Source organism: Belonocnema kinseyi, chromosome 6 (assembly GCF_010883055.1).
Source record: "Belonocnema kinseyi isolate 2016_QV_RU_SX_M_011 chromosome 6, B_treatae_v1, whole genome shotgun sequence".
Lineage (NCBI taxonomy): Eukaryota > Metazoa > Arthropoda > Insecta > Hymenoptera > Cynipidae > Belonocnema > Belonocnema kinseyi.
In genome coordinates, this window is record NC_046662.1 from 62,925,470 (window position 1) to 62,952,011 (window position 26,542).

The 26,542-nt window shown below is 24.9% G+C and overlaps 1 protein-coding gene across 3 annotated transcripts in view; it reads right to left on the reverse strand.

Moving 5' to 3' along the window:
* The window catches only part of LOC117174101 (unconventional myosin-Va), a 162,583-nt gene that overhangs the window by 35,246 nt on the left and 100,795 nt on the right, over positions 1–26,542 (reverse strand). For 2 of the 3 annotated variants that reach the window (XM_033362846.1, XM_033362843.1), the window contains exons 8-12: positions 20,504–21,421; positions 11,388–11,579; positions 7,082–7,429; positions 1,213–1,512; positions 1,016–1,139 (exon numbers count right to left, since the gene is read on the reverse strand). In XM_033362846.1, the coding sequence (XP_033218737.1) occupies positions 1,016–1,139; positions 1,213–1,512; positions 7,082–7,429; positions 11,388–11,579; positions 20,504–21,421 (1,882 nt within the window). The remainder of the gene's footprint in view (positions 1–1,015; positions 1,140–1,212; positions 1,513–7,081; positions 7,430–11,387; positions 11,580–20,503; positions 21,422–26,542) is intronic. The other variant, XM_033362844.1, reaches the window with a different exon arrangement.

Consider the following 26,542-nt stretch of genomic DNA (forward strand, 5'->3'; position numbering starts at 1 on the left):
TTGAAAAAATGTTAACACACTTTTTTTTAATTACTTACAATAATTTTAAGTTTTTGATTAATTTTGAACCTTTTCAAAATTTCTAAATATCTCTTAAAATTAATAAAAATTTTCCTACAAATAATAAGTGTTCAATTGTTATTTATGCTTCAAAATTTAAACATTTGACTTATAAATTAAACACTTTTTGAATAGGACAATTAAAATTGTAAGTATATCATCATGGAATTTATTTTTAAGTTGAAAAAAGTAAAACGCACGTTTACATTTTTTAATGGTTCAAAAAATTGATAAAAATAATATATTAATAAATTTATTTCTTAAATTTAATATAAAAAATAATATAAAGAAATACCTGAAACTCTAAATTAAAAAATATATTATTGATAAATCATGAACATTTTTATTGCAAAATAAAATTATCGGTATAAATGATATTCAATTCTTATTAAGACTTTCGGATTGAAAAAGTTACAATCTGGAAATTCTCAAATTTTGAACGGATCTAGAATTGTTTCGTGCATTTTTCAATTCTTTAAATTAAAATATATGCTTTTAAAAATTAAAAATCTGAAATGGAAATTTTTCAAAGTGAAAGATTTTCGAATTAAGCATTTTAAACTAAATGATATAATAATTGATAAAAATCACAATTTGAAAAATTATTGAAAAAACGGTTGAAATCAAAGTTGGACAACATTTTTATGCTAAAAATGTTGTAAAATTCGTCGTCAAAAAATAAGTTCACTGTGATTTCCCGGTTAGCAAAATTTATTATCATTGAAAGTTATTCAAAATGCCTCTTATCCAGATTTCCTGACTTTTGCAAGATTTCTTGTTTACATCTCTGAAATTAATAGAAGATAACTTTTATAAATGGAAAGTTTCCCTTTAAGTTATACCTTGTACTTAAAATCACATCTGAAATAAGGAAAGTTCATTTAAAAGAAAATCCAATCACTATTTATTTATGAAAGAAGAAAATGTAGAAACTAAATAAATAATAAGAATTTACCCATCAAATTCTGATGAGCAAGTGCAGGATCTGCGTCAGATACGGTTTTCCTGATTGATCCTAAATCTTTTTTCAACTGAGCGTTTTCCATTTCCAGTTCTTGAAGCTGAAAATAATCATAAAACTAGTGATTAAATTTTAAACCATCAACTGATGACTGATTTCTATGTTTATTTTTTGTAATTTCTCATTCCTACCCTGAATGCATCCTGAGTCCTTAAAGTTTCTTCAGGAGTATCTCGTTCCAAACTTTCAACCATTCTGATCAACCTTCCGTTTTCCTTTGCAACATCTTTAAGCTTTTGTTGAAGTTTAAGAACAAGACTAACATCGACAGGACCTTGAGTTGGTCCATTTCGTTCTACAGGTGATTTCGTCAACGAAACTTCTCCATCTGGTGGACTATCAGTTCGCTGTTGATTCCAGTCGATGGCCTCCACTCTGGAGTATGCTGTGCTCGAAGAAGCTGTTGATTTAACCGATCCATACCCAAAATCCTAGAAATTGAAACCATGTTGCAAGGGGCCGTACTGAAGGATGTACTCTACGCACAATCAATTTCAAAGTTGCCTATGTTTGAAATGATTTATAAAATCGATCAAAATATATCTACTATTAATTTCTCTAAATATTGACGGAGGCTTCCAAGCACACTTCAGAAAAAAATGATTTAGGTTAAAACTGTTTATTTAAGAGTAGTTATTTAGAAGTTTAGTTTTTCCTTTCTCTTTGGAGAAAAGTTACAATTCTTATTTAATCCTAATGATCAAGGCCTCATGTTATTCTTTGAAGGATTCTTTAAATTTTTATTTAGGTTGATTTCATTAAAAAAGTTAATTTAGAAATGATGCAGTTATTATTGTTATAAAAAATCATAGTTTAAATTTTAATTAAAACAACATAAATGTAATTTTAGAGAATCCTTCAAAGAATAAAGTGAGGTATTGATCGTTAAAACTAAATAAGAATGGTAACCTTTCCCTAAAGGGAAAGTGAATACTAAAACTCTAAATAACTACTGTTGTATAAACAATTTTTACCTGAATTATTTTTTCTAAAGCACGTTTAAAAGCTTCCATAAAGGTTTTCAGAAATCAATAATAGATCTATTTTTTTCCAACCCAATTTTACATTTATACTGATTTGTGTGTGTTTATAGCGAGTCAATTTGCGAATATGCCTATATTCTCTACTTGAACTTAAAAAATGTGTGTTAAAATGTGCCTGGTTGAATTTTATGTGACAGTTAATCCAGGTATTATTGAATTTTTTAACAAAGAAAGGTACATTTTTAACTACAAATTAAATAGTTAAACTTTTAATTTAAAGAAAAAGACCATTTTTAATTATAAAAAAATAATCTTTTACCAAATAGTATATTTTTTTAAACCAAATTATTGAACTTTCAAGACAAAATGACTTTCGAATACGAAACTGATTAATTTTTCACAGAAAACGAATTTTTAACAAAATAGTTTAATATATATATATATATATAAAAGATATATAAATATAAATAGTTCAATAGGTAAATTTTCAATAACCAAAGTAATTTTCCAAACAACAAAAAAAAAGAAATTTTCAACAAAAAAGTTCAATGTTCAACCAGGGAGATGAATTTTAAAACCAAAATATTAATTTTCTGCAAAAAAACAACGCATTTTTAACAAAATTTAACAATTTTAAACCAAAAAGTTTAACTTTCAAGTAAATAAGATGAATGTTTAAAAAAGAAGAATAATTTACTACCAAAAAGAAGAAATTTGAACAAAATTCAAAATTTGGAACCAAAAAGTTGGACCTTTGACTAAAAAAGAAGAATTTTTAAACAAAAAGATTAATTTACCACAAAAAAGACGAATTTTCAACCGAAAAATTGGATTTTCAACTGAAAAAGATTTATTTTTAAGCATAAAGATTAATTTACGACGAAAAAAGACGAATCTTCAATAAAAATTTTTAAATTCTGAACTAAAAAGTTGAATTTTGATCTAAAAAGGAACAACTGGTAAACAAAAAATTAATGCACTACCAAAAAAGAAGAATTTTTAGCAAAATTCAAGAATTCTCAACCGAAAAGTTGAATTTTCAACTAAAAAGATGAATTTTTAATTATATTCAAGAATTCTCAACCAAAAAGTTGAATTCTCAAACTAAAAAAGATGAATATTTAAACAATAAGATTAATTTACTACCAAAAAACAAGAATTCTTAACAAAATACCAGAATTCTAAATCAAAAAGTTGAATTTTTCACTAAAAAAGATAAATTTTTAAACAAAAAGATTAATTCACTACAAGAAAAGAAAAAATGCTAACAAAATACCAGAATTTTAAATCAAAAAGTTGAATTTTCCACTAAACAAGATAAATTTTTGAACGAAAAGATTAATTCACTACCATAAAAGAAGCATTTTTAATAAAATACAAGAATTCTGAACCAAAAAGTTGAATTTTCAAATAAGAAAGAAGAATTTTTAACAAAATTCAAGGATTCTGAACCAAAAAGTAGAATTTTTAGGTAAAAAAGAAGAATTTTTAAAGAAAAAGCTTAATTTACTACCAGAAGATACAATTAATCAATAAAATTTCAAGAATTCTCAACCAAAAAGTTGAAGCTTCAACTAAAAAAATGAATTTTTGAACAAAAAATTAAGTTACTACTAAAAAAGAAGAATTTGTAAACAAAAAGATTAATTTACTATAAAAAAAGACGAATTTTCATTCAAACGTAAAAATTCGAAACCAAAAAGTTTAATTTTGAACTAAAAAAAGATGAATGTTCAAACAAGAATAATAATTTACTACCAAAAAGAAAATTTTTTAACAAAATTCAAGAATACTGAACCAAAAAGTTGGATTTTTAACTCAAAAAGTATAATTTTTAAAGAAAAAGATTTATTTATTCCAAACAAACAAAATTTTCAAATAAAATCAAGAATTTTCAACCAAAAAGTTGGATTTTCAACTACGAAAGGTTTATTAAAAAAAAGATTAATTTACTAACAAAAAAGATTTTTTTCAATAAAATTTAAGAATTCTGAACCAAAAAGTTAAATTCTCAAACTAAAAATGATAAATGTTTAAACAAGTAGATTAATTTATTAACAAAAATTTTTTTAGCTAAAACCGAAGAATTTGTAAACAAAAAGATTAATTTGGTACCAAAACGGATGAATTTTCATTAAAATTATAGAATTCTCAACCAAAAATTAGAATTTGTAGCTAAAAAATAAGAATTTTTAAACAAAAATATTTATTTACTACCAAAAGAAACGAATTTTCAATTAAATTCAAGAATTCTCAACCAAAAAGTTGAAACTTTAACTAAAAAAGATGATTTTTTGAACAAGAAGATTAAGCTACTTTCAAAAAAGAAGAATTTTTAGCTAAAAAGGAAGAATGTAAACAAAAAGATTAATTTACTATAAAAAAAGACGAATTTTCATTAAAACGCAAGAATTCTCTACCAAAAAGTTGAATTTTCCACTAAAAAAGGTTAATTTTTAAACGAAAATATTTACTAACAAAAAAGAAATTTTTTAACAAAATTCTAAAATTCTGAACCAAAAAGTTTAATTTAAACTAATTATAATTTTCGATATTTAGGATAAAACATGATTTCCAGAGTGAAAATTTCACTTTCAAATTTCCCCGAGTTTTCTTTGACCGAATTTCCATTTTCCCTGACCATTAACATTCAAATACCAAAATTGTAATCTTGTAATATTTTTTAATAAAGGTTCTGCTATAAACGGAATTTTGCAAATTTTATTAATTTATTTTAAAAGATTAATTTCGTCCAAGTACTAAACTTTCAACTAGAAAATATGAATTTTCAGGAAAAAATCATTTTCAAACAAAAAAATCTTTATTAAAAAAAATGTTAACAAAGTTTTTGAATTTTTCCCTAAGCAGTTGAATTCTCAATTTAAAAAAAGGAGTTTTCAACAGCATAATTAAAATTTCAACAAAAGAACTGAATTTTCAACTAAAAATATGAGTCTTCAACAAAAAATGATTTCTTAACAAGGTGGTTTAACTAACATTTGCAAAAAAAAGTTGAATCCTCAATTAAACAAGATTAATTTTCATCCAAAGAGATTTATGTTTATCCAAGAAAGATAAAATTTCTAGTAAAACATATGAATTTTTAGTCCAATAACACAAATTTTCCAAGAAATACTTAAATTTTCATCCAAAATATATTTTAGTTTGACTTTTCAACACCAAAATATGATTTTTAAACGAAATAAACGATTTTCTAACAAAACTGTTGAATTTTCAACCAGACAGTTGCATTTGTGTCCAAGAAAGATTAAATTTCTAATAAAACAGACGAATTTAAAAAAAAGACAATTTTCGAAAAAGAACAATTGTATATGAATTTTAAGCAATAAGTCAATTTTACTACAAAATAGTTGAATTTTCATCAAAACAGTGAAAGTTTCAACGAGGACGGTCGATTTTTTTAACAAAAGTGTTGAGTTTTCAAACAAATATTTACATTTATATCCAAGGAAGATGAAATTCTTACTAAAACAGATGATTTTATCACAAAAAGATAAAGCAAACAAATCTTTTCATTTATTTCTGGAAAAGATATCATTTGACGTTTCAACACCAAAATATGAGTCTTATGCAGCAAGTAAATTTCGTAAAAATAGTTTAATTTTTAACAAAACAGTTAAATTTTCAACCAAAAGTTTAATTTTCAACTAATAAAAGATGATTGTTTAAACAAGAATAATAATTTACTACCAAAAAGAAAAAATTTTAACAAAATTCAAGAATATTAAACCAAAAAGTTGGATTTTTAACTAAAAAAGAATAATTTTTAAACAAAAAGATTTATTTAATCTAAACAAACAAAATTTTCAAATAAAATCAAGAATTTTCAACCAAAAGGTTGGATTTTCAACTATAAAAGGTTTATTAAATAAAAAAAGATTAATTTTCTAACAAGGAAGATGAATTTTCAATAAAATTTAAGAATTCTGAACCAAAAAGTTAAATTCTCAAACTAAAAAAGATAAATGTTTAAACAGGTATATTAATTTATTACCAAAAAAATTTTGTTTAGCTAAAACTGAAGAATTTGTAAACAAAAAGATTAATTTGGTACCAAAACGGATGAATTTTCATTAAAATTATAGAATTCTCAACCAAAAAGTAGAATTTTTAGCTAAAAAGGAAGTATTTGTAAACAAAAAGATTAATTTACTATAAAAAAAGACGAATTATCATTAAAACGAAAGAATTATCTACCAAAAAGTTGGATTTTCCACCAAAAAAGATTAATTTTTAAACGAAAAGATTTACTAACAAAAAAGAAAAATTTTCAACAAAATTCAAAAATTCTGAACTAAAAAGTTTTTTTAATAAAAAGAATTTTTTAATTTTTTTAAAAATTCTTGAATTTTCAACCAAATATTTGCATTACTATCCAAAAAGATGAAATTTCTACTGAAACAGATAAATTTTTCAAAGAAAAAGACAAATTTAACAAAAATGGTTTAATTTTTATCTAGAAAATATATCAGCTGACTGTTCAATTTCAATACATGAGTTTAAAACAACAAGTAAATTTCATACGAAATAGTTGAATTTTCAACCAAAAGGGATGGTTTTTTAAATTCAAAAACAATATTTCAAAAAAAAGAGTTAAATTTTAAGTAAAAACGATTTGAGTTGATCATTTTTTTCGACAAAATATGAATTTAATTCAGAAACTAAATTTTCTACGTAACAGTTAAATTTTCAACCCAAAAGGACAAATTAAAAAAAGTCGAATTCACAAACAAAAAGAATAACTTTTCAAACAAATAATAAAATTTATGACTAAAAATATAATCTTCAGGAAGAAGTAACTGCAAAAAGAAGAAATACAAATAAAAATTATAAATATACAAGTTATTTATTTAAAGTTGTAGAAATTATTTAATTTTTGCAATATTTTTTTCTAACTTCTTGACTTTTTCCTGACCCATAAAATTCCTAAGATGATATTTAAAAAAAAGTTAAAGATTAAGATTAAGCTTGAAGAAATAAAAATTTGAAAACTTACAATATTTGTGTCATCTGCTGGAATGTGTCCACTTCCGCTCGAGGCGTTGCTGAGAGAGCGAGAATGTCCTGGAACATTATGAGCCAGTTTTTGTTGAAGGAATTCCACTTGATGCTCTAAATCGTGATAATCTTTCAATAATTTCTGGTAAGCATTTCGATCCTGGTCTTGATCCAGTAGAAGAAGATCCTTTTCTTGTTCCAGCCTGTACTTGAGATTTTCTTCTGCTCCTCGAAGATTGGTCCTTAATTTCTCGTTCGCCAGAGCCAGTTCTTTTCGCAATTGCTCATTTTCCGCAAGCACTGTTCTGTTTTCTTCGTCCTTCTGCTGGACGCTCCTCTCCTTTTCCTAGAATTAAAATTATTATTTGCCAAAAAAGAAGATTCTTTTGTCATTTTTGGCTTTCCTGTGTAATAACTTTGCGAATATTGATTCACTTATTTTAAAATTTGATCAACTTTTTTTTACAATATTGATGAAAAGCATAAGTGAGGTACAGATAATATAATAATGATTTGACGGAAAAATATATTAAATAAAAGTTAAATAAGTGAAAAAATTATTTTTCCTTGATCTTCACTTACAAGTTGCTAAGTTTAAGAAGGATTTTGAAAATTAAAAATTGAAAATTATGCAAGCTTAAATTTTCCAATTAAAAATTCAGTAATTCTGAATGATTTGCGATTCAAATATCTTCAATTTGGAACATTAAAAATAAAAATCTTGACTTTTATCTATTCATCTTTAAACTAGAAGATATTTTAACTATAAATATTAAAAATTGAAGATTTTTAAATTAAAAATTATTCAAATTTAAGAATTTTTTATTTTAAATCTTTAAAATTTAGACGGTTTTTAATTCCGAAAATTTACAATTAAAAATCATGCAAGTTTTATGGTTCTCAATTAAAAACTCTGTTATTTTAATTTTATATTTAATTAATTTAGCAGATTTAACATTAAAAACTCTGGACGCTTGACAACATTGAATACATTTTATTTAGATATTTTTTAATTGGATAAAATTTAATTTTAACACTTCCCAATTTCATATTTTTCAATTTTAAATCTCAAAATTAAACTATTTCAAAAAAGCATTTATAATTGCATCGTTTCATATTATACAAATAAAATATTGAAAAAACTTCAACTAAAAATATTTTTAATTTTTTTAATTTTTCAAGAAATAATTTTAAACTAAAAATATTTTAAATTGAGGAATTTTCCATTTAAAAAAAAATTATATAATTTTAAACTCTAAACATCCCTAATTAACGAATCTTCTAAGATATGTAAATCTCAAAATTTAAAGAATTTAAAATTCGCGAAATTTTGTAATTTTGATGATTTCAATTCGAAATGTCTTTAATTTGGAACATATTTATAATTAAAAACTCGTAAATCTTGAAATATTTATGATTTTTTATTTATACATATTTAAAATTGAATAAACGTAATTTTTAAATCTTCAAAGTACATATTTTAATATTCCTGATTCATGTATAGAATCAGCTATCCTGAATTTTGAGATTTCATAAAATTGAGACCATTTTCAAATTTTGTATTCGCCATATTCCATTAGATAATTTAAATTTGGAAATTCTGTTATTTAATTAGGATTCAGCAAACTCAAAATTTTTTAGCATCAAAAGGAATTTTTAGAGAAAAATATAACTTTTAACAAAAATGAAAAAGTTATATTTTTAAAAAAGAAAATTAAAATAGTTGGTATGTCAACCAAAATGATTACTTTTTCATCATGAGAATAATTTTTTGTCAATAAAGATGAAATTTTAACAAAATGCATGAGTTTTCAATTAATAGTTGAATTTTGAACAAAAAATATATATTCAATAAAAATGGATTAAGTTATCAGAAATAATTTTTAATAAAAAAAAAAAGAATTTTTAACAAAATAATTGGATTTTTAACAACAAAAAGATGACCTTTTAACCGAAAATAGAAACACCGTAAATTTCAAGTTAAAAAATTAATTTGCAGTTCAAAAATGAATTTTTAATGAAAAACAAGTATTTTAATGCAAATAGTTAAGTTTTCAACCAAAAAGATGAATTTTCATCCAAAGAAATGAATGTTTAACCAAAAAGATAAACTTTCAACTAAACTGATTAATTTACAGCTGAAAAATTAATTTATGACTAAGGTGTTGAATTTTCGAACAAAAAGATGAATTTTCAATCAAGAAAATTAATTTCATGGCAAGAAGATATTAGTAGTTTAACAAGATATATTAATTTGTAACGAAATAGTCCAAATTTGAGCAAAAAGATACATATTCAACAAGATATGAAAAAAGTTGAAAAAAAGAATTTCTAATAAAAACAAAAGAATTTCTAATAAAATAGTTCAATTTTTAACAAAAAAATATCGAATTTCAATATCATTGGAATAGCTGAAATTTTTAATTAAAAAATTTAAATTTAATAATAAAAAGAATATTGAACAACGTATTTAAATTTTCTAGCACAGAAATTAATTTTTAACCAGAGTTAAGTTTTTAAACAAAAAGATGGATTTTTAATCAAAGCAATTAACTTTCAACCGAAAACGATGAATTTTTCACAAAGTACATGCATTTTAAACTAAAACAAATTAATTTTCAAATGAAAAAAATAGTTTTTAGCAAAATGAATGCGTTTTCACTAAATAGGTCAGTTTCGAACTGAAAATGGAACAGCTTAAATTGTCAGTAAAAAATTAACTTTCAATGAAAAAGAATTTATTTTCAAGAAAATTCTTAAATTTTTAACCAAAAAGATGAATTTTTATCCAAAGAAATGAATGTTAACCACAAAGATAAATTTTCAACTGGAATGATTAATATTCAATTAGAAAAATGAATTTATGGCCAAAAAGTTGGATTTTCGAACAAAACGATGAATTTTCAATCATGGAGATTAATTTTCTACACAAAAAAAGATAAATTTTTAACAAAGTATGTACATTTTAATCTAAAAAAGATAAATTTTAACAAAATAAATTAATCTTCAACAAAATAGTTGAATTTTTAACCAAATAATATGGAATTTGAACAACAAATGGAACAGCTTAAGTTTTCAGTAAAAAATTAACTTTAAATGAAAAAGAATTTATTTTCAAGAAAAATAAAAAATTTTTAACCAAAAAGATAAATTTTCAACTGGACTGATTAATATTCAACTAGAAAAAGTAATGTATGGCCAAATAGTTGAATTTTCTAACAAAACGATGAATTTTCAATCAAGAAGATTAATTTTCTGCACAAAAAAAAGTTTTTGACCAAGTACGTAGATTTTCATCAAAAAAAGATAAATTTTAACAGAATACATTAATTTTCAAACCAATAGTTGAAATTTAAACAAAAAAAGATAGACATTCGATAATAAATGGAATAGTTCAATTATCAGTTACAAAAATTAATTTTTAATAAAAAAAGAACAATTTTCAACAAAATAGTTGAATTTTTAACCCAATAATGTGGACTTTGAACAACAAATGGAATAGCTTATACTTTTAGTTGAAAAATAAATTTGTAATAAAAAAAAGAATTATTGACAATATAGTTAAATTTTTAACACAAAAAAAATCAATTTTCGATCAAGGAGAATTATTTTTTATGAGAAAAAAGATGTGTTGTCCACAAAGTACATAAATTCTTAACTAAAACAAATAAAATTTCAACTCAAGGAATAAATTTTCAACCAAAAAGATTAATTTTTTACTAAGAAGATTAATTTTCCGACAAAAAAGATGAAATTTTAACAAAATACATTAACTTTTAATCAGACTTCCATTTTTAATTAAAAAAATAGATATTCAACAAGAAATGAAATAGTTCTACTATCAGTTTATAAAATTGTATTTTAATTTTAAAAAAGGGAATTTTCAACAAAACAGTTGAACTTTAAACAAAATTAAATAGACTTAAAATCAAGAAATGGAATAGCTTAAATTTTCAGTGGAAAAAATGAATTTGAAATGCTAAAAGAATTTTGAACAAAATACTTAAATTTTCCAGGAAATAAATTAATTTTCAACCTGAGTTGAATTTTTGATGAAAAAGATGAATGTTCCATCAAGGAGATTAATTTTCTACTAAAAAAGATGATTTTTTAATAAAGTAAATGAATTCTTAACTAAAACAGATAAATTTTCAAGAAAATATATTAATTTGCATCAAAATACGTGAGTTTTCAACTAAAGAAAATTTTCTTTAACAATATAGTTAAATTTTCAGTTGAAGAAATAAATTTTCAACCAAAAACATCTTAATAGTCAGTATCACCCATATCATAATAGTATTTACCTGAAGAAGATCCATCTTCTCGTCTCTTTCTTTTTCGATGAAATCTTTCACCTTCACGAGTTCTTTCTCTTTTTCTAAAACTAACCCATGTAGTTTTTTGTTTTCGACCTCTAGTGCCTTCAGGCCTTCCAATTTCGACTTCAGATCAGAAACCTCACTCTGCGTTGTTTTAAGATGTTGGTTCTCCTTTGCCTACAGTTTCGACAAGTTTGCAATTGCTTTGGAAATGGTTAATGCAGCACAGGTGTTAAATTAAAGCGCATGCCTTATCCTCGATGCTTCGAGTGCACCAAAAAGTTTTAATAACTTTACATTTGTTTAAATCAATCAGTAAGTCAATAAATAGGCACTCCTTTTTATAGTAAATATCTTCACTTACAATCCTAAGCGTGAGGTTGTTGCATATTTTCAAATCTATTTTTTTCCTATTTAAATTAGGAGGGCACAAAAATTTAAATATGATTTATCGAGGAAAGATTTTTAAAATAAGTTTAAATATTGTTTTTTAATGTTTAATTTTTAAAATTTTCGCGGGAATTTGAGGCATTTATGATTGGGTGAGAGTCGGAATTAAGCATCAGTCTTATTAGCGCAGTTGATGATGGAATTATGATTACGGCCGCTATTTATATGATTAAACATAACCTATGTTCACCTGTAGCATTGTTTAAGAAATGTTTCAAATTTTTATAAGAAAGGTCCAGAAAGCTATTCAAAATGCTTAGAAGTTCACTAAAATAATCGTTTGTAAATTTTGGCAGTGTGAATCTGCCAAAAGTCCACATGTGTATCGTCATAAATTTTTTTGGTGGCCAACTTCGGTAGTCAATTTAATCACTGTATATAAATTTTTTTTTGGTTCAGCTCTTTGCAGGATGTGACGGTCAATGTCACAGAGTTTGAATAAAGATTTCGGTGCGTTATTTAAAGTATTTTTTTCTCAAAAACAAGGTACTCAAACAAATTTTGGAATTTACTATATAATTTTTTTATTATATGCAGTATTTAAAATATATATTATCTGAAATTCATGCAACAACCCCATTCCATAGCATTCTTCTCCCTGAATTTACAATTACAAAATAAAAGATAATGATACTTTTACCCTTGGAGTGTTTAAAGTTATTTAAAATTAAATAATTTTTTGATTCATTATGTGCATTGCCTGGGAGAATTTAAGCAGACTTAGATTAAGGAAGAAAATACCTTATTTCTCGACATCTTTCACGCAAATAATTATATACAGGGCTGTTACAAAATTATAATTTCGAAATTTCTTGACTTTTTCCTGACTTTTCACATTCAAACTGTTCATTTTCCCTGAGCGTTATATATTTTTATTCAATAGTTATATTTTAACTCAAATAATTATTCTTTAGCATGAAAAAATAATGATTTTCAACAAAATCGTTTATATGTCAACAAAAATGATTAATTTTTCAACAGAAAGATTAAATTGCTACCATTAAAATAAAATTTTAACAAAATAAAAAATACAAACAAATAACTGAATTAAAAAAAAGATATATACTTATTTAAACACAAAAATAAAAATTTAACAAATAAATCTTCCAAAAAATTTAATTGATAATAAAACAGATAAATTTTAAACTATGTAGTTGATTATTGAACCATAAAGATGAATGTTCAAGCAAAGCGATTAATTTTTTACCAAGAGAGACGAATTAAAAATACAATACATGAATTTTTTAACCAAATGGTTGAATTTTTAAGCAAAACAGATCAATTTTCAACTTTAAACAGAACAGTTAAAGTTTCCGTTAAAAATAATTAATTTTCAACTAAATGTAATTATTAACAAAAAAATGGAATAGTAATATTTCAAATAAAAAAGTAAATTTTCAACAAAATACATGGATTTTCAACTAATTAGTTGAATTTTAAACAAAAAGATAGATATTCAATAAAAAATGGAATAGTTAAATTATCAATTTAAAAACTAAGTTTTTAATAAAAAAAAGAATCTTCAACACAATATTTGAATTTTTAACAAGGAATATGAATTTTTAACGACAAATTGAACAGCATAAATTTTCATTAAAAAAGTTAATTTTCAATCAAATAAAACAGAATTTTTAACAAATTAATTAAATTGTCAAACAAAAAAAAATGAATATTTAATGAACAAAATAAAAATTTCAAACAAACAGATAAATTTTCCACTAAAAATATTAATTTCCAACTAAAAAGTAAATTGATAACCAATGAGTTGAATTCTTAAACAAAAAGATAGATATTTATCAATAACAAATAGAACAGCTTAACTTTTCTGTTGAAAAAAATTGATTTTTAATAAAAAAGATTTTTCGACAAAGAAATGAATTTTCAACTAAAAAAATTAATTTATAACCAAAGAGTTGAATTTTTGAATAAAAAGATGAATTCTCAATCAAAAAGATTAATTTTATTCTAGAAAAGACATATTTTCAACGAAATACATACATTTTCAACTCCAAAAGATGAGTTTTCAACTAAAGAAATTAATTTTGAATCAAAAAGATGAATTTTTAACGAAGAAGATGAATTTCTGAAAAAATAGTTCAATTTTTGATCAAAAAGATAAATTTTCAATCAAGAAGATTAATTTTCCGCAAAAAATTTTTTTTGAATAAAATATACGAATTTTCAACAAGAAAGAATAATTCTCAACAAAATAGTTAAAATTTCAACCAAAGAAATGACTTTTTAACGCAAAAGATAAATTTTCAAACAAAAAGATGAATTTCCAATCAAAAAGATTAATTTTTTACTAAAAAAGACTAGTTACATTTAATTTGAAGAAATTAAATTTAAAAAAAAGGAATTTATAGCAATATAATTATCTTTTTAAGGAAAATAAATAAATAAATTCTCAGAGAAAAATAGGATATTTGATACTTCAAACAGATTTTGATGTGAAACCAATAACAGTTGAATTGAAACAAAACAGACGAATTTTCAAAAAAATAGTTGTGAATCGTCAACCAAAATCGATTAATTTTCAAACCAAAAATATAAATTTTCAAGAAAAAATAAATTTTCAACCACACAGTTGAATTTTTCTCTAAAATAATTGCATTTTCAACCCAAGAATATGAATTTTCAATAAAATAGTTGCACTTTTAAATAAAAAGAATGACTTTTAAGAAAATTTGTTGAATTTCCAACAAAATAATACAATTCGTGAATTACAAGATGAATTCTCAACCAAAAAATATAAAATTATTATACAATTATAAGACTTATTTCGTATTAATAATCTAATCTGATTACGGTTCAATTTGTATTTAATGAACAGAATTATTATGCATGTTCGTTTTCAAGGAGAGGGAGGTTGAAAACTTAAAAAAAAACGTATATAATTTATAGATGATTACTAAACTTCAGCTTTAATTTATCGAAAATTCACTCACTTTTTAATGTTTTCCCTATCATTCCATGAGCAATTTAAAATTCCCTGACTTTCCAGAATTGCCTGACCTGTAGCAACCCTAATATATTTTAGTAATTAATTTTCTATTCCTTAATCTAACCAAACCTGTTATGGTTCCCAGACGTTTAGAAGATATAAATTCTATCATACATTTTGTTGAAGCAAGGGAAAATTTTTAGTTTCCTACTCTACTTTTATATTCCAGGGTGTCCAGCGATTCATAGGAACAAACTGCAAGGTATTTTTCAGGGTTTCCGGGTCAAGAAATCAAGTTTTTCCAGTTCTCCTTTTTTTTGCATCAAATAATCAAATAACCGTTTGTTAAACATTTAAAAGATGAGAATTTTTATTTTTCGGTTGGCTAATAATTTCTAAAGAAAGTAGAATAATAAGCAAACAAATTCTTAATGTTTTTCAAACAGTCGTCTTTATGAAATCTTTGGGAATATTTTTTGAATCTTTATAAAGACTTTAAAATCCGTGAAATGTTCGTGAATTCGTTGAAATCTTTAAAATATTGAAAATCTTTGTGAATCTTGAAATTTCTGTGAAATGTTTTTATATCGTTGTAAAATCTTTGAAATCATTGAAACCTTTTGACATTTTTTCAATTCTCGAAATATTTTGAAATCCTTATAAATTCTTCGAAATATTTCTTAAATGTTTGAAGAAATCACTGGAATATTTGAAACTTTTGTCAAATCTTTTGGAAATTTAAAAAAAATATGGACTTACTTCAAATCTTTCAAATGTTTAGTATTTTAACGTACTACTGTACCCTTTTCAAAATCTTTGAAATTCTTAAAATCTTTTGATATCCTTATAAATTTTTTGCAATATTTGTAAAATCTTTCTGAAATCTTTTGTATTCGTTTGAAATCATTAAAATATTTGAAATCTTTGTGAAATCTCTTTAAATTTTGATAAAATCTTTGAAACCTTTGTGAAATATTTTGAAATATTTGGGAAATGTTTCAAATGATTTTAAAATCTTTGAAATCTTCCAAACAAAGTTGAAGTCGTTTAACATCTTTAAAATGTATTGAAATCTTTGATATCTGATGTACTGCATCTTTTTTGAAATCTTTTAATCAGAAATCTTTATGAACTTTTTTATGGAATATTTGTGAAATCTTTTGAATTATTTGTAAAATCTTTGAAATGTTCCAAACAAACTTGAAGTCCTTTAAGGTCTTTAAAATGTTTTTAAATATTTGATATCTGGTGTACTGCACCTTTTTTTAAAACCTTTCAGTTTGAAATCTTTATGAAATTTTTATGGAATATTTGAAATCTTTGTGAATCTTTAAAATAAATTTTAAAGTTTAAAAATATTTGAAACATTTGTAAAATCTTTTGAAATATTTATCAAATTTTCTACATTTCTATCAAATCTTTTAAATCTTCTGAGCAAATTTGAAATCGTTTAAAATCTTTAAAATCTGATATACTGTACCCAATCTTTGAATTAAAAATATTAATTAAATTTTTATGAAATGTTTCAAATCTTTGTAAAATCTGTTAAAATCTTGGTAAAATCTTTCAAATCTTTGTAAAATTTTTTGAAACCTTTATGAAATTTTTGTGGAATATTTGAAATCTTTGTGAAATCTTGAAAAAAGTTGAAATATTTGTAAAATCTTTTGAAATATTTATCAAATTTTTGACATTTTTGTCAAATCTTTGAAATCTTCTAAGCAAATTTGAAATCGTTTAAAATCTTTAAAATCTGGTATACTGTACCCAATCTTTGAATTTGAAATATTAATTAAATTTTTATTAAATATTTCAAATGTTTGGGAAATCTGTTAAAATTTTAGTAAAATCTTTCAAATCTTTGTAAAATTTTTTAAAATCTTTATGAAATTTTTGTGGAATATTTGAAATCTTTAAAATTTTTTAAAAAGTTTTAAAATATTTGAAATATTTGTAAAATCTTTTGAAATATTTATCAAATTTTCGACATTTTTGTAAAATCATTGAAATCTTCTAAGCAAATTGGAAATCGTTTAAAATCTTTAAAATTTGTTATATTGTACCCAATCTTTGAATTTGAAATATTAATTAAATTTTTATTAAATATTTCAAATCTTTGTGAAATCTGTTAAAATTTTGGTAAAATCTTTCAAATCATTGTAAAATTTTTTGAAATCTTTGTGAAATCGTTTTAAAGCTTCTAAACCAATTTAAAATATTTTAAATGGTTTGAAATATTTGAAATCTGTTGTCCTGTACCCTTTTCGAAATATTTGAATTTGAAATCTTTATGATTTTTTTATGAAATCATTCAAATATTTGTGAAACCTTTTTTATTAATTTGAAATTATTAAAATATTTCAAATCTTTGTTAAATGTTTTGAAATCATTTTAAATTTTAGTAGAATCTTTAAAATTCTTGAGTCCTTTGAAATATTTCTAAAATCTTTTGAAATATTTGTAAAATGTTCGAAATTATTGTAAAATCTTTGAAATCGTTGTAAAATCGTTTGAATTCTTCGAAGCAAATTTGAAGTGGTTTAAAATCTTTAAAATGTTTGGAAATCTTTTAAATCTGCTGTACTGCACCTTTTTTAAAATATTTTAATTTGAAATCTTTATCAAAATTTTCGAAATTCTTGTAAAATCTTTGAAATCTTTTAAGTAAATTTGAAATCGTTATAAATCTGTAAAACTTGGTATACTGTACCCAATCCTTGAATTAAAAATAGTAATTAAATTTTTATGAAATATTTCAAATCTTTGTTAAATGTTTTGAAATCTTTTTAAATTTTGGTAAAATCTTTGAAACCTTTGTGAAATATTTTGAATTCTTCCAAGCAAGTTTGAAATGATTTAAAATCTTTAAAACGTTTTGAAATCTTTGAAATCTGGTGTACTGCACCCATTTTAAAATCTTTGAATTTAAAATATTAATTAAATTTTTATGAAATATTTGAAATCTTTAAATTTTGGTAAAATCTTTAAAACCTTTGTAATATTTTTTTGAAATATTTGTGAAATATTCCAAATGTTTGTAAAATCTTAGAAATCTTCCAAAAAAACTTGAAGCCGTTGAAAATATTTAAAATGTTTTGAAACATTTTATATCTGTTGTACTGCAACTTTTTTAAAATCTTTATGAAATTTTTATGGAATATTTGAAATTTTTTATTTTTGTGAAATCTTTTTAAATTTTTTAAAAGTTTGGTAACATTTTTGAAATCTTTGATATCTGATGTACTGCACCTTTCTAAAATCGTTCGATTTGAAATATTAATTAAATTTTGATGAAATATTTGAAACCTTTGTGGAATCTTTTTAAATTTTGGTGAAATCTTTGAAACCTTTGTGAAATGTTTTGAAATATTTGGGAAATGTTTCAAATGTTTATAAAATCTTTGAAATCTTCGAAACAAACTTGAAGTTCTTTAAGGTCTTTAAAATGTTTTGAAATCTTTGATATCTGGTGTACTGGACCTTTTCTTAAATCTTTCAATTTGAAATCTTTATGAAATTTTTATGAAATATTGGAAATTCTTTCATTTTTTTTTAAGTTTCGTAAAATTTTTGAAATAATTATGAAATTTTCGAAGCTTTTGCCAAATCTCTGAAATCTTCTAAGCAAATTTAAAATCGTTTCAAATCTTTAAAATCTGGTATATTTTACCCATTCTTTGAATTTAAAATATTAATTAAATTTTTATGCAATATTTAAATCTATTTAAATCTTCTAAAAAAAATTAAAGTCGTTTACGATTTTTTTGTTTGAAATTTGAAATCTTTATGATATTTTCATGAAATCATTCAAATATTTGTGAAATCTTTTCTATTCATTTGAAATCATAAAAATATTTCAAATCGTTGTTAAATGCTTTGAAATCTTTTTATATTTTGGTAAATACTTGGAAATTATTGAAATCTTTGAAATATTTTGAAATATTTGTAAATTCTTCGAAATTTTGGTAAAAGCTTTGAATTTTTTTGAATACTTTTGAGCAAATTTAAAATGATTTACAATCTTTAAAATGTCTTTAATTTTTTTAAATCTGGTGTACTGTACCCATATTAAAATCTTCGAATTTTGAATATTAATTAAATTTTTATGAAATATTTCAAATCTTTTTAAAATCTTTTTAAATTTAGGTACAATCTTTGAAATCTTTGTAAATTTTTAAAAAATGTTTGTGAAATCTTTTGAAAACCTCTAAAAAAATTTAAAATCGTTTACAATTTTTTAATATTTTGAAATCTGTTGTCCTGTACCCTTCTTGAAATATTTATATTTGAAAATTTTATGATATTTTTACACAATCATTAAAATATTTGTGAAATCTTTTCTATTAACTTAAAATCATTAAACATTTCAAATCTTTGTCAAATGCTTTGAAATCTTTTTAAATTTTGGTAGAATCTTTAAAATTCTTGAAATCTTTGAAATATTTCTGAAATCTTTTCAAATCCTTGTGAAATTTTTTGAAATATTAACGAAATGTTCGAAATCTTTGGAAATATCCTAAAAAAATTTGAAATCGTTTAAAATATTTTGAAATCTTTGAGAGCTAGTGTACTGTACCCATTTTGGAATCTTTGAATTTAAAATCAGTATGACATTTTTATAAAATCTTTGAAATCTTTGTTACATGTTTTGAAATATTTGCGGAATTTTCGAAATCTTTATAAAATCTTTCAAATCTTGGTGAAATCTTTTAAAATTTTCTAAAAAAATTTGAAATTGTTTAAAATCTTTAAAATGTTTTGCAATCTTTGAATTTGAAATTTTTATGAAATCCAGAAAATATTTGTGAAATATTTTCTATTTATTATAAATCATTAAAATATTTGAAATTCTTAAAAATTTCCTTAAAATCTTTGAAATCCTTGAAATATTTCTTTACTCTTTGTTTAACAAATATTTTGTCTTCGTTTGAAATCACTGAAATATTTTAAATTCTTGAAATCTTCTAAATCCTTATGAATTAGTTGAAATATTTGTAAAATCTTTCTGAAATCTTTTGTATTCATTTAAAATCATTAAAATATTTGAAATCTCTGTGGTATATTTGTAAATCTTCTAAAACGTTTTGAAGTCCTTCAAAATGTTTGAAATATTTTGAAATCTTTGACATCTGGTGTACCCCTTGTTAAAATATTTAAAATCCTAGAAATCTTTTAAAGTTTTAAAATCTTTGTGACATCATTGAAATTTTGTCTACACACCCTTTTCAAGTCCTTTTTAAGTCTTTAAAATCCATGAACTTTTTTCGAAATGTACAGAATCCTTTTAAATATTTTAAAAGCTTCGAAATATTTCGAAATCTTTAGAATTATTTTGCAACCTTTTGAAATCTAGTGTATACTCAAAATCCGAGTGGGTAATCCCTCGAAAACTGTTTTAAAAGCAAAATTCAAATTCAAGGTTCTTGTGAGAAATTCCAGGGGAATTCCAGGTTTTCAAGGTTTTCAAGGTCGCTGGACACCATGTATCCGGTACCAGAAATAGACACCATTTCTATCTAAATAAATCTAAAAATTGTGCTAAAACCCTTCCTGTAACATGGCCCTGAGATCACTATTTCTTGCAACTTTCATCAGAAAAAAACTAATCTCGATTTATAAAAACTTTCTTTTCTCACATCTGGAATCATGTTACTGGAAGTGATAAAATTCGAAGATAAGGCATACTCTTACACGAGCGAGAACTCACTAATTCGTTGATCTTATGCTGCAGCGAAATGATCTTCATCTCGAGGCCTTTGTTCAGTGTCTTGACATGTTCCACACTCCTAGCTTCAGCCTTCAGCCGCTTGAAGACCTTTCTTGCCAGGAACTTCCTCACACAATTCTGAACAATGGTGATGTTATGCAACTTCTTCTTGCACTCCATTCTCACCAGGTATCCTCTCGCAAATCTTTGAATTACTGTAGCAGCCGCTATGTCCTTCATCAATTGGAATCTCTTCCTAGCCATGGCACCTCTTCCATAAGTCTGCAAACCTAGAATAGTGCGTCTCAGATCCAGGAACCTCTTCCTTGCGAGCCAACTTCTGACCTGAGTTTGGATTTTTATCGCAGCTCGTTGTTCTCGAACAGCTTGGGCTCTTCTCCGGGCCAGAAATCCTCTCGCATGCCTCTGAAGACCCAGGATGGACCTTTGAATTTTTTTGAATCTCCTTCGACAAATAAAACCTCGGGCTGTTTTCTGTATCGTCATACAGGCATCCCGTTGTCGCTCAGCTCGAAGCTTTTCTAGATAGGCGACTTGACCGGCTCTGAAGAGGACCTTGGTCTTTCCGAATTTGAATTTGTCATCATCTTTGATGTAGGTGGCGAGGATTCGACGACAGGTTTCCCGAAGGTCGTCTCGTCTGATTTCTTTGAATTTGCAGAGGCACCTGAACCTCTGGAAGAAGTCGGAATAGGTTCGCTGACTGGGGAAGCCAGCGGCCGATATTCTGATGGTTTCGAGGACACCACAGGCCCGAAGTTGTTGGACTGCTCTGACTGGATTGTATTCGAAGGATTCCTTTGTATCGTTGGGTTTGATGCATCGGACATAGTGAGGAGTTGTGGCATTCAGGGTCGACATTAGCATGTTCAATGAATCACGGAATTGAGACCCCACCTGTGGAAATATATATTATTTTCAAAAGGTCATCAGACATTATTTCGGGTTATCAAAATTTCTTTGCCAGTAATTCTATTTCTGATTTGATGGATTCGATCATTTTCCATTTGATCTTATCCGAATTCAGTTTTCAGAAAAATCTATTCTTTTAAAACCATTTTTAGCTCTGAATCTCGATCAAACAATAAAAATTGAAGCAGAAGAAAGTAGATTTTCCAATAAGATAACAAAATTCCCCATTCTAAATCAAATTTACGGGTTTTTCCCGGGTTTCCTGATATCGCGGTCCGCTAGATACCCTGCTTCTATATCCCTTTCCGAGCAAAAGTTTCGAATAAAAATTCAATCCGAATCAATCTGAAACAAGTTTTCAATCCTTTTCAATCTGTATACTAGGCTTCCAGCAAGTTCAATTCGAACATACATAAGGGATCATCCATAAACTTTGGGCAATTTTTGACACCCCATTCCCTCGCTGACAACCGTTGATTTGGTTATAATAACCCCCTCCCCCCACTAAGTAACGTAGCTCTCAAGTAAAACCCGACTTTACATTAAAACTGTTTTTTTTTATACTAAAGTTCATAATTTTGTAAAGTTTATACTAAACTTAGTTTATACTAAATCAATAATTAAAACAAAAAAATGATTTTCAGAGTAAGTGTTGAAATGTGCCTAATTGAAATTTATGTACGAGTTAAATCAAGTATTATTGAATTTTTAAACTAAGAAAGGCACATTTTTAACAAAAAATGAAATAGTTAAACCTTTAATTTAACAAATAATTTTAAATTATAAAAAAAACTAATTTTGTACCAAATAGTTCATTTTTAAAACTAAATTTTCGAACTTTCAAGACAAAATGACGAAATTTCTATAAAAAAACAAGAAATTTATCAAATGAAAAAATATAAAATTTATATAAAAAGTTAATTTATTACAAAAAGAGATGAACTTGCATCAAAGTGAAAGAACTATGAACGCAAAAGTTTAATTTTTAACTAAAATGAAATAGGTAAATTTTGAATTACCGAAGTAAATAAAAACAAAAGTAATTTTTATCAAAAAAGTTCGATTTCCAACCAAAAGAGATGAAATTTTAAACAAAAATATTAATTTTCCACAGAAAAAAAAACAAATTTTTAACAAAATTCAAGAATTCTCAACCAAAAAGTTAAATTTTGAACCAAAAAGATCAATTTTTTAAACAAACAGATTAATTTTGTACCCAAAAAAAAGCAAATTTTTAACGAAAGTAAAGAATTATTTACCAAAAGTCGAATTTGTAACTAAAAATAATTAATTAAAAAAAATATTAGTTATCTACCAAAAAAAAGTATTTTTAACCAAATTTGAGAATTCAGAACCAAAAAGATCAATTTTCAAACAAAAGGATTAATTTTGTACCGAAAAAAAACAAATTTTTAACGAAATTCAAGAATTGTTTACCAAAAGTCGAATTTGTAACTAAAAATAATGAATTTAAAAAAAAAGATAAATTATCTACCAAAAAAGAAGTATTTTTAACAAAATTTGAGAGTTCAGAACTAAAAAGATCAATTTTCAAACAAAAGGATTAATTTTGTACCGAAAAAAAACAAATTTTTAACGAAATTCAAGAATTGTTTACCAAAAGTCGAATTTGTAGCTAAAAATAATGAATTTAAAAAAAGATAAGTTATCTAGTAAAAAAGAAGTATTTTTAAAACAATTTGAGAATTCAGAACCAAAAAGTTGAATTTTTAATTAAAAAATAATTATTTCTAAACAAAAAAATTATTTGACTACCAAAAAAGACGAATTTTCAATTACAATCAATAATTCTTAACCAAAAACTTGAAATTTCAACTAAAAAGGATGAATTTTTAAACAAAAAGAATAGTTTACTAAGAATTATGATTTTTTAAAATAAATAAAACAGACAAATTTTCAATACAATTCCAGAATTCTCAACCAAAAGTTGATTTTTTAAGAAAGACAGAAAAAGATTTTTTTTTAATTTTTAGAAAAGGAGTTCAAATTTAAAACCTAGTTGATAAATTTTGAGCAAAAAAAGTAAATTTGTAAACAAAAGATTAATTTTCTACCAAAAAAAAATTAATTTTCAACAAAATTCAAGCATTCTAAATCAGAAAGCTGAATTTTTTTAGCAAAGAGATTAATTCACTACCAAAAAAGACAAATTTTCAATAAAATGAAAGAATTCTTAACCAAAAAAATAGAATTTTTGACTTGAAAAGATGAATTTAAAAAAAAAAGATTAATTCACTATCAAAAAAGAAATTTTTTAAACAAAATACAAGAATTCTAAACGAAGAAGTTGAATTTTTATCTACAAAAGATGCATTTTTAAACAAAAATATTAATTTTCCACAGAAAGAAAACGAATCTTTAACGAAATAAAAAAATTCTCAACCAAAAAGGTATATTTTGAACCAAACAGATGCATTTTTAAACAAAAGGATTAATTTTTTTACCGAAAAGAACGAATTTTTAACAAAATTCAAGAATTTTTAACCAAAAAGTTGAATTTGTAACTAAAAATTATTGAATTTGGAACAAAGATAAGTTATCTACAAAAAAGTTGAATTTTCAATTAAAAAAGAATTATTTTTAAACAAAAAGATTATTTTACTAACAAAAAAAGAAGAATTTTTAACAAAATACATGCATTCAGAATTTTCCACGTATTGAAAATATTACTACATGATCATCTTTATTGTAGCCACTGACTATTGGGCTTATGGTTTTTTAAAGTAAATAAATTAATAAAACAGACAAATTTTCAATAAAATTCAAGAATTCTCAACCAAAAAGTTGATTTTTTAAGAAAAACATACAAAGATTTTTTGTTTAATTTTTAGAAAAGGATTTCAAATTTAAAACCTAGTAGATAAATTTTGAACAAAAAAGGTAAATTTGTAAACAAAAGATTAATCTTCTACAGAAAAAAATTAATTTTCAACAAAATTCAAGCATTCTGATTAAAAAATTAAATTTTTAACTAAAAATAATGAATTTGGAAACAAAAATTTTAATCCACTACAAAAAAAGAAAAATTTTTAAGAAAATTCAAGAATTTTAAATCAAAAAGCTGGATTTTTAAGCAAAGAGATTCATTTATTTCCAAAAAGACCACTTTTTAATCAAATTAAAGAATTCTTAACCAAAAAGTTGCCGTTTCAACTAAAAAAGATGAATTTTGAAACAAAAATATTAATTAGTCACCAAAAACCTGCATCATCTGGAAACGTACTAAAACTTTACCATATGTACCTTTGGAAAAAAAGTGTATCTAGATTCTAAATAGTTAATGTACGTGTAACGTTACTTTGACTAAGATCCCTCTCCTTTCTACCCGTTACCAACCGCAGGTTTTGTGATAGACCACCCCCCCCCCCCCCCCCCCCCCATAAAAATGTAACGTAGTTTATGGACGATCAAATTTCTGTTCTTTGCAAATATATCCTTGCTAAAACCATTTTTAGCTCTGAATCTTGACAAAGCAATAAACAGATCAATCCGATGAAAGTAGATTTTCTAATCAAAAAACAAATTCCCCATTCTAAACCAAACTCGCGGGGTTATCTCGGTTTTTCCTGATTTTCCGGTCCGCTGGATACTCAGCCTCTAAATCCCTTTCTTGGCGAATGTTTCGGATGGAAATTCAATCCGAATCATTCCGAAATATCTATCCCATTCAATCCAGATCAATCCGAAACAATCTTTGAATCCTTTTCAATCCGTTGGTTTAATTCGAATAAATCCGAATAAATCTGAGCTTGAATTAATTCAGATTAAACGCACGGATTGAAAATGATTAAAAGGACCCCGCAATAAATGTATGGGAAAATGGCTTTCGGTGGATTTAGATGAAACTTTATAATTTTTAAGGTTATAAGTGCCGGATGAAATATCCGTAAAAAAATCCAAAAAAATGGACAGTTTTAGCGTTATGCGGCGCTAAGCGCTCAAGATCGGTGAATAACACGAATTACAACAGATTTTGTTACAAAAGCGATGTCAACATAGAAATCACGGTTGAGATCGTGGTCTGTCATATTTTCGCCTACACCGTTGACTCATGTAGCGCGCTTCTCAAAACGATCAAATGCTAAGCGCCCAAGATTTTAACTTGACTAATTAATCACTTCTTTCAAGGCAGAAATTGTACCTAAAGTAACATTAGTAACTAGTGCGCACATACCGATAATAACATTCTACCCTTCGCAAGAGGGTGGAATGCCAAGCGCTCAAGATCAGCGAATAATACCAATCCTAGTAACTTTAGCGACAAGAGCGATGTCACTATAAGAATCACGCATCAGAAAGTAGTCAGTAATATGTTTAGCCAAACCAATGAATTATATTGCGCGTTTCTCGAAACGATAAAACTCTAAGCGCCCAAGATTTGAACTTGACTAAGTAATTACTTTTTAAAGACAGAAATTGTACCCAAAGTAACATTAGTAACTAGTGCGCACATCGATAATAACAGTGTACCTTTCGCCAGAAGGCTGAACGCTAAGCGCCCATAATCAGCGAATAGAACCAATCCTGGTTCCTGGTTAGTAACATGTTTAGCCAAACCAATGACAATATGAGTCAACACCGTTGACTCATATAACGCGCTTATTAGAACGGGCAAACGCTAAGCGCAGAAGATTTGAACTTGATTAAGAAATCACTTTTTCAATGGCCTTTCATAAAAAAAATGACAGACAAACATACCGTCGTCGATGGAAATAATGAGTGAATGCTGCATGATGAACGACTGTCACTTTTTAAAGCAAAAAGCGAACGACTTCAGAATGAGCGACGAACCGAAAGTAGGCCTAATGACTTAAAAAAAGTTGAAACATCGGCATTCACTTATTATTATATTAAACATATACAATTAAAAACTTGTCATAAGGACAACCGCAGGATTTCGCCGGGAGCGGGTAGTAATCTGAAAAATTGCACCCGCATCCAGCAAAAGCCTCGTGCACCCTAAGAACACGGAGTGACCCAAGTACAACCGCCTTCTGCATTTTTCCCGCAAGTGTTCTAGCATATTGTTGACACGCAGGGATGCTTTCTAGGCTATTAGCAAGTGAAAGCTTGGCACCTCCAAGA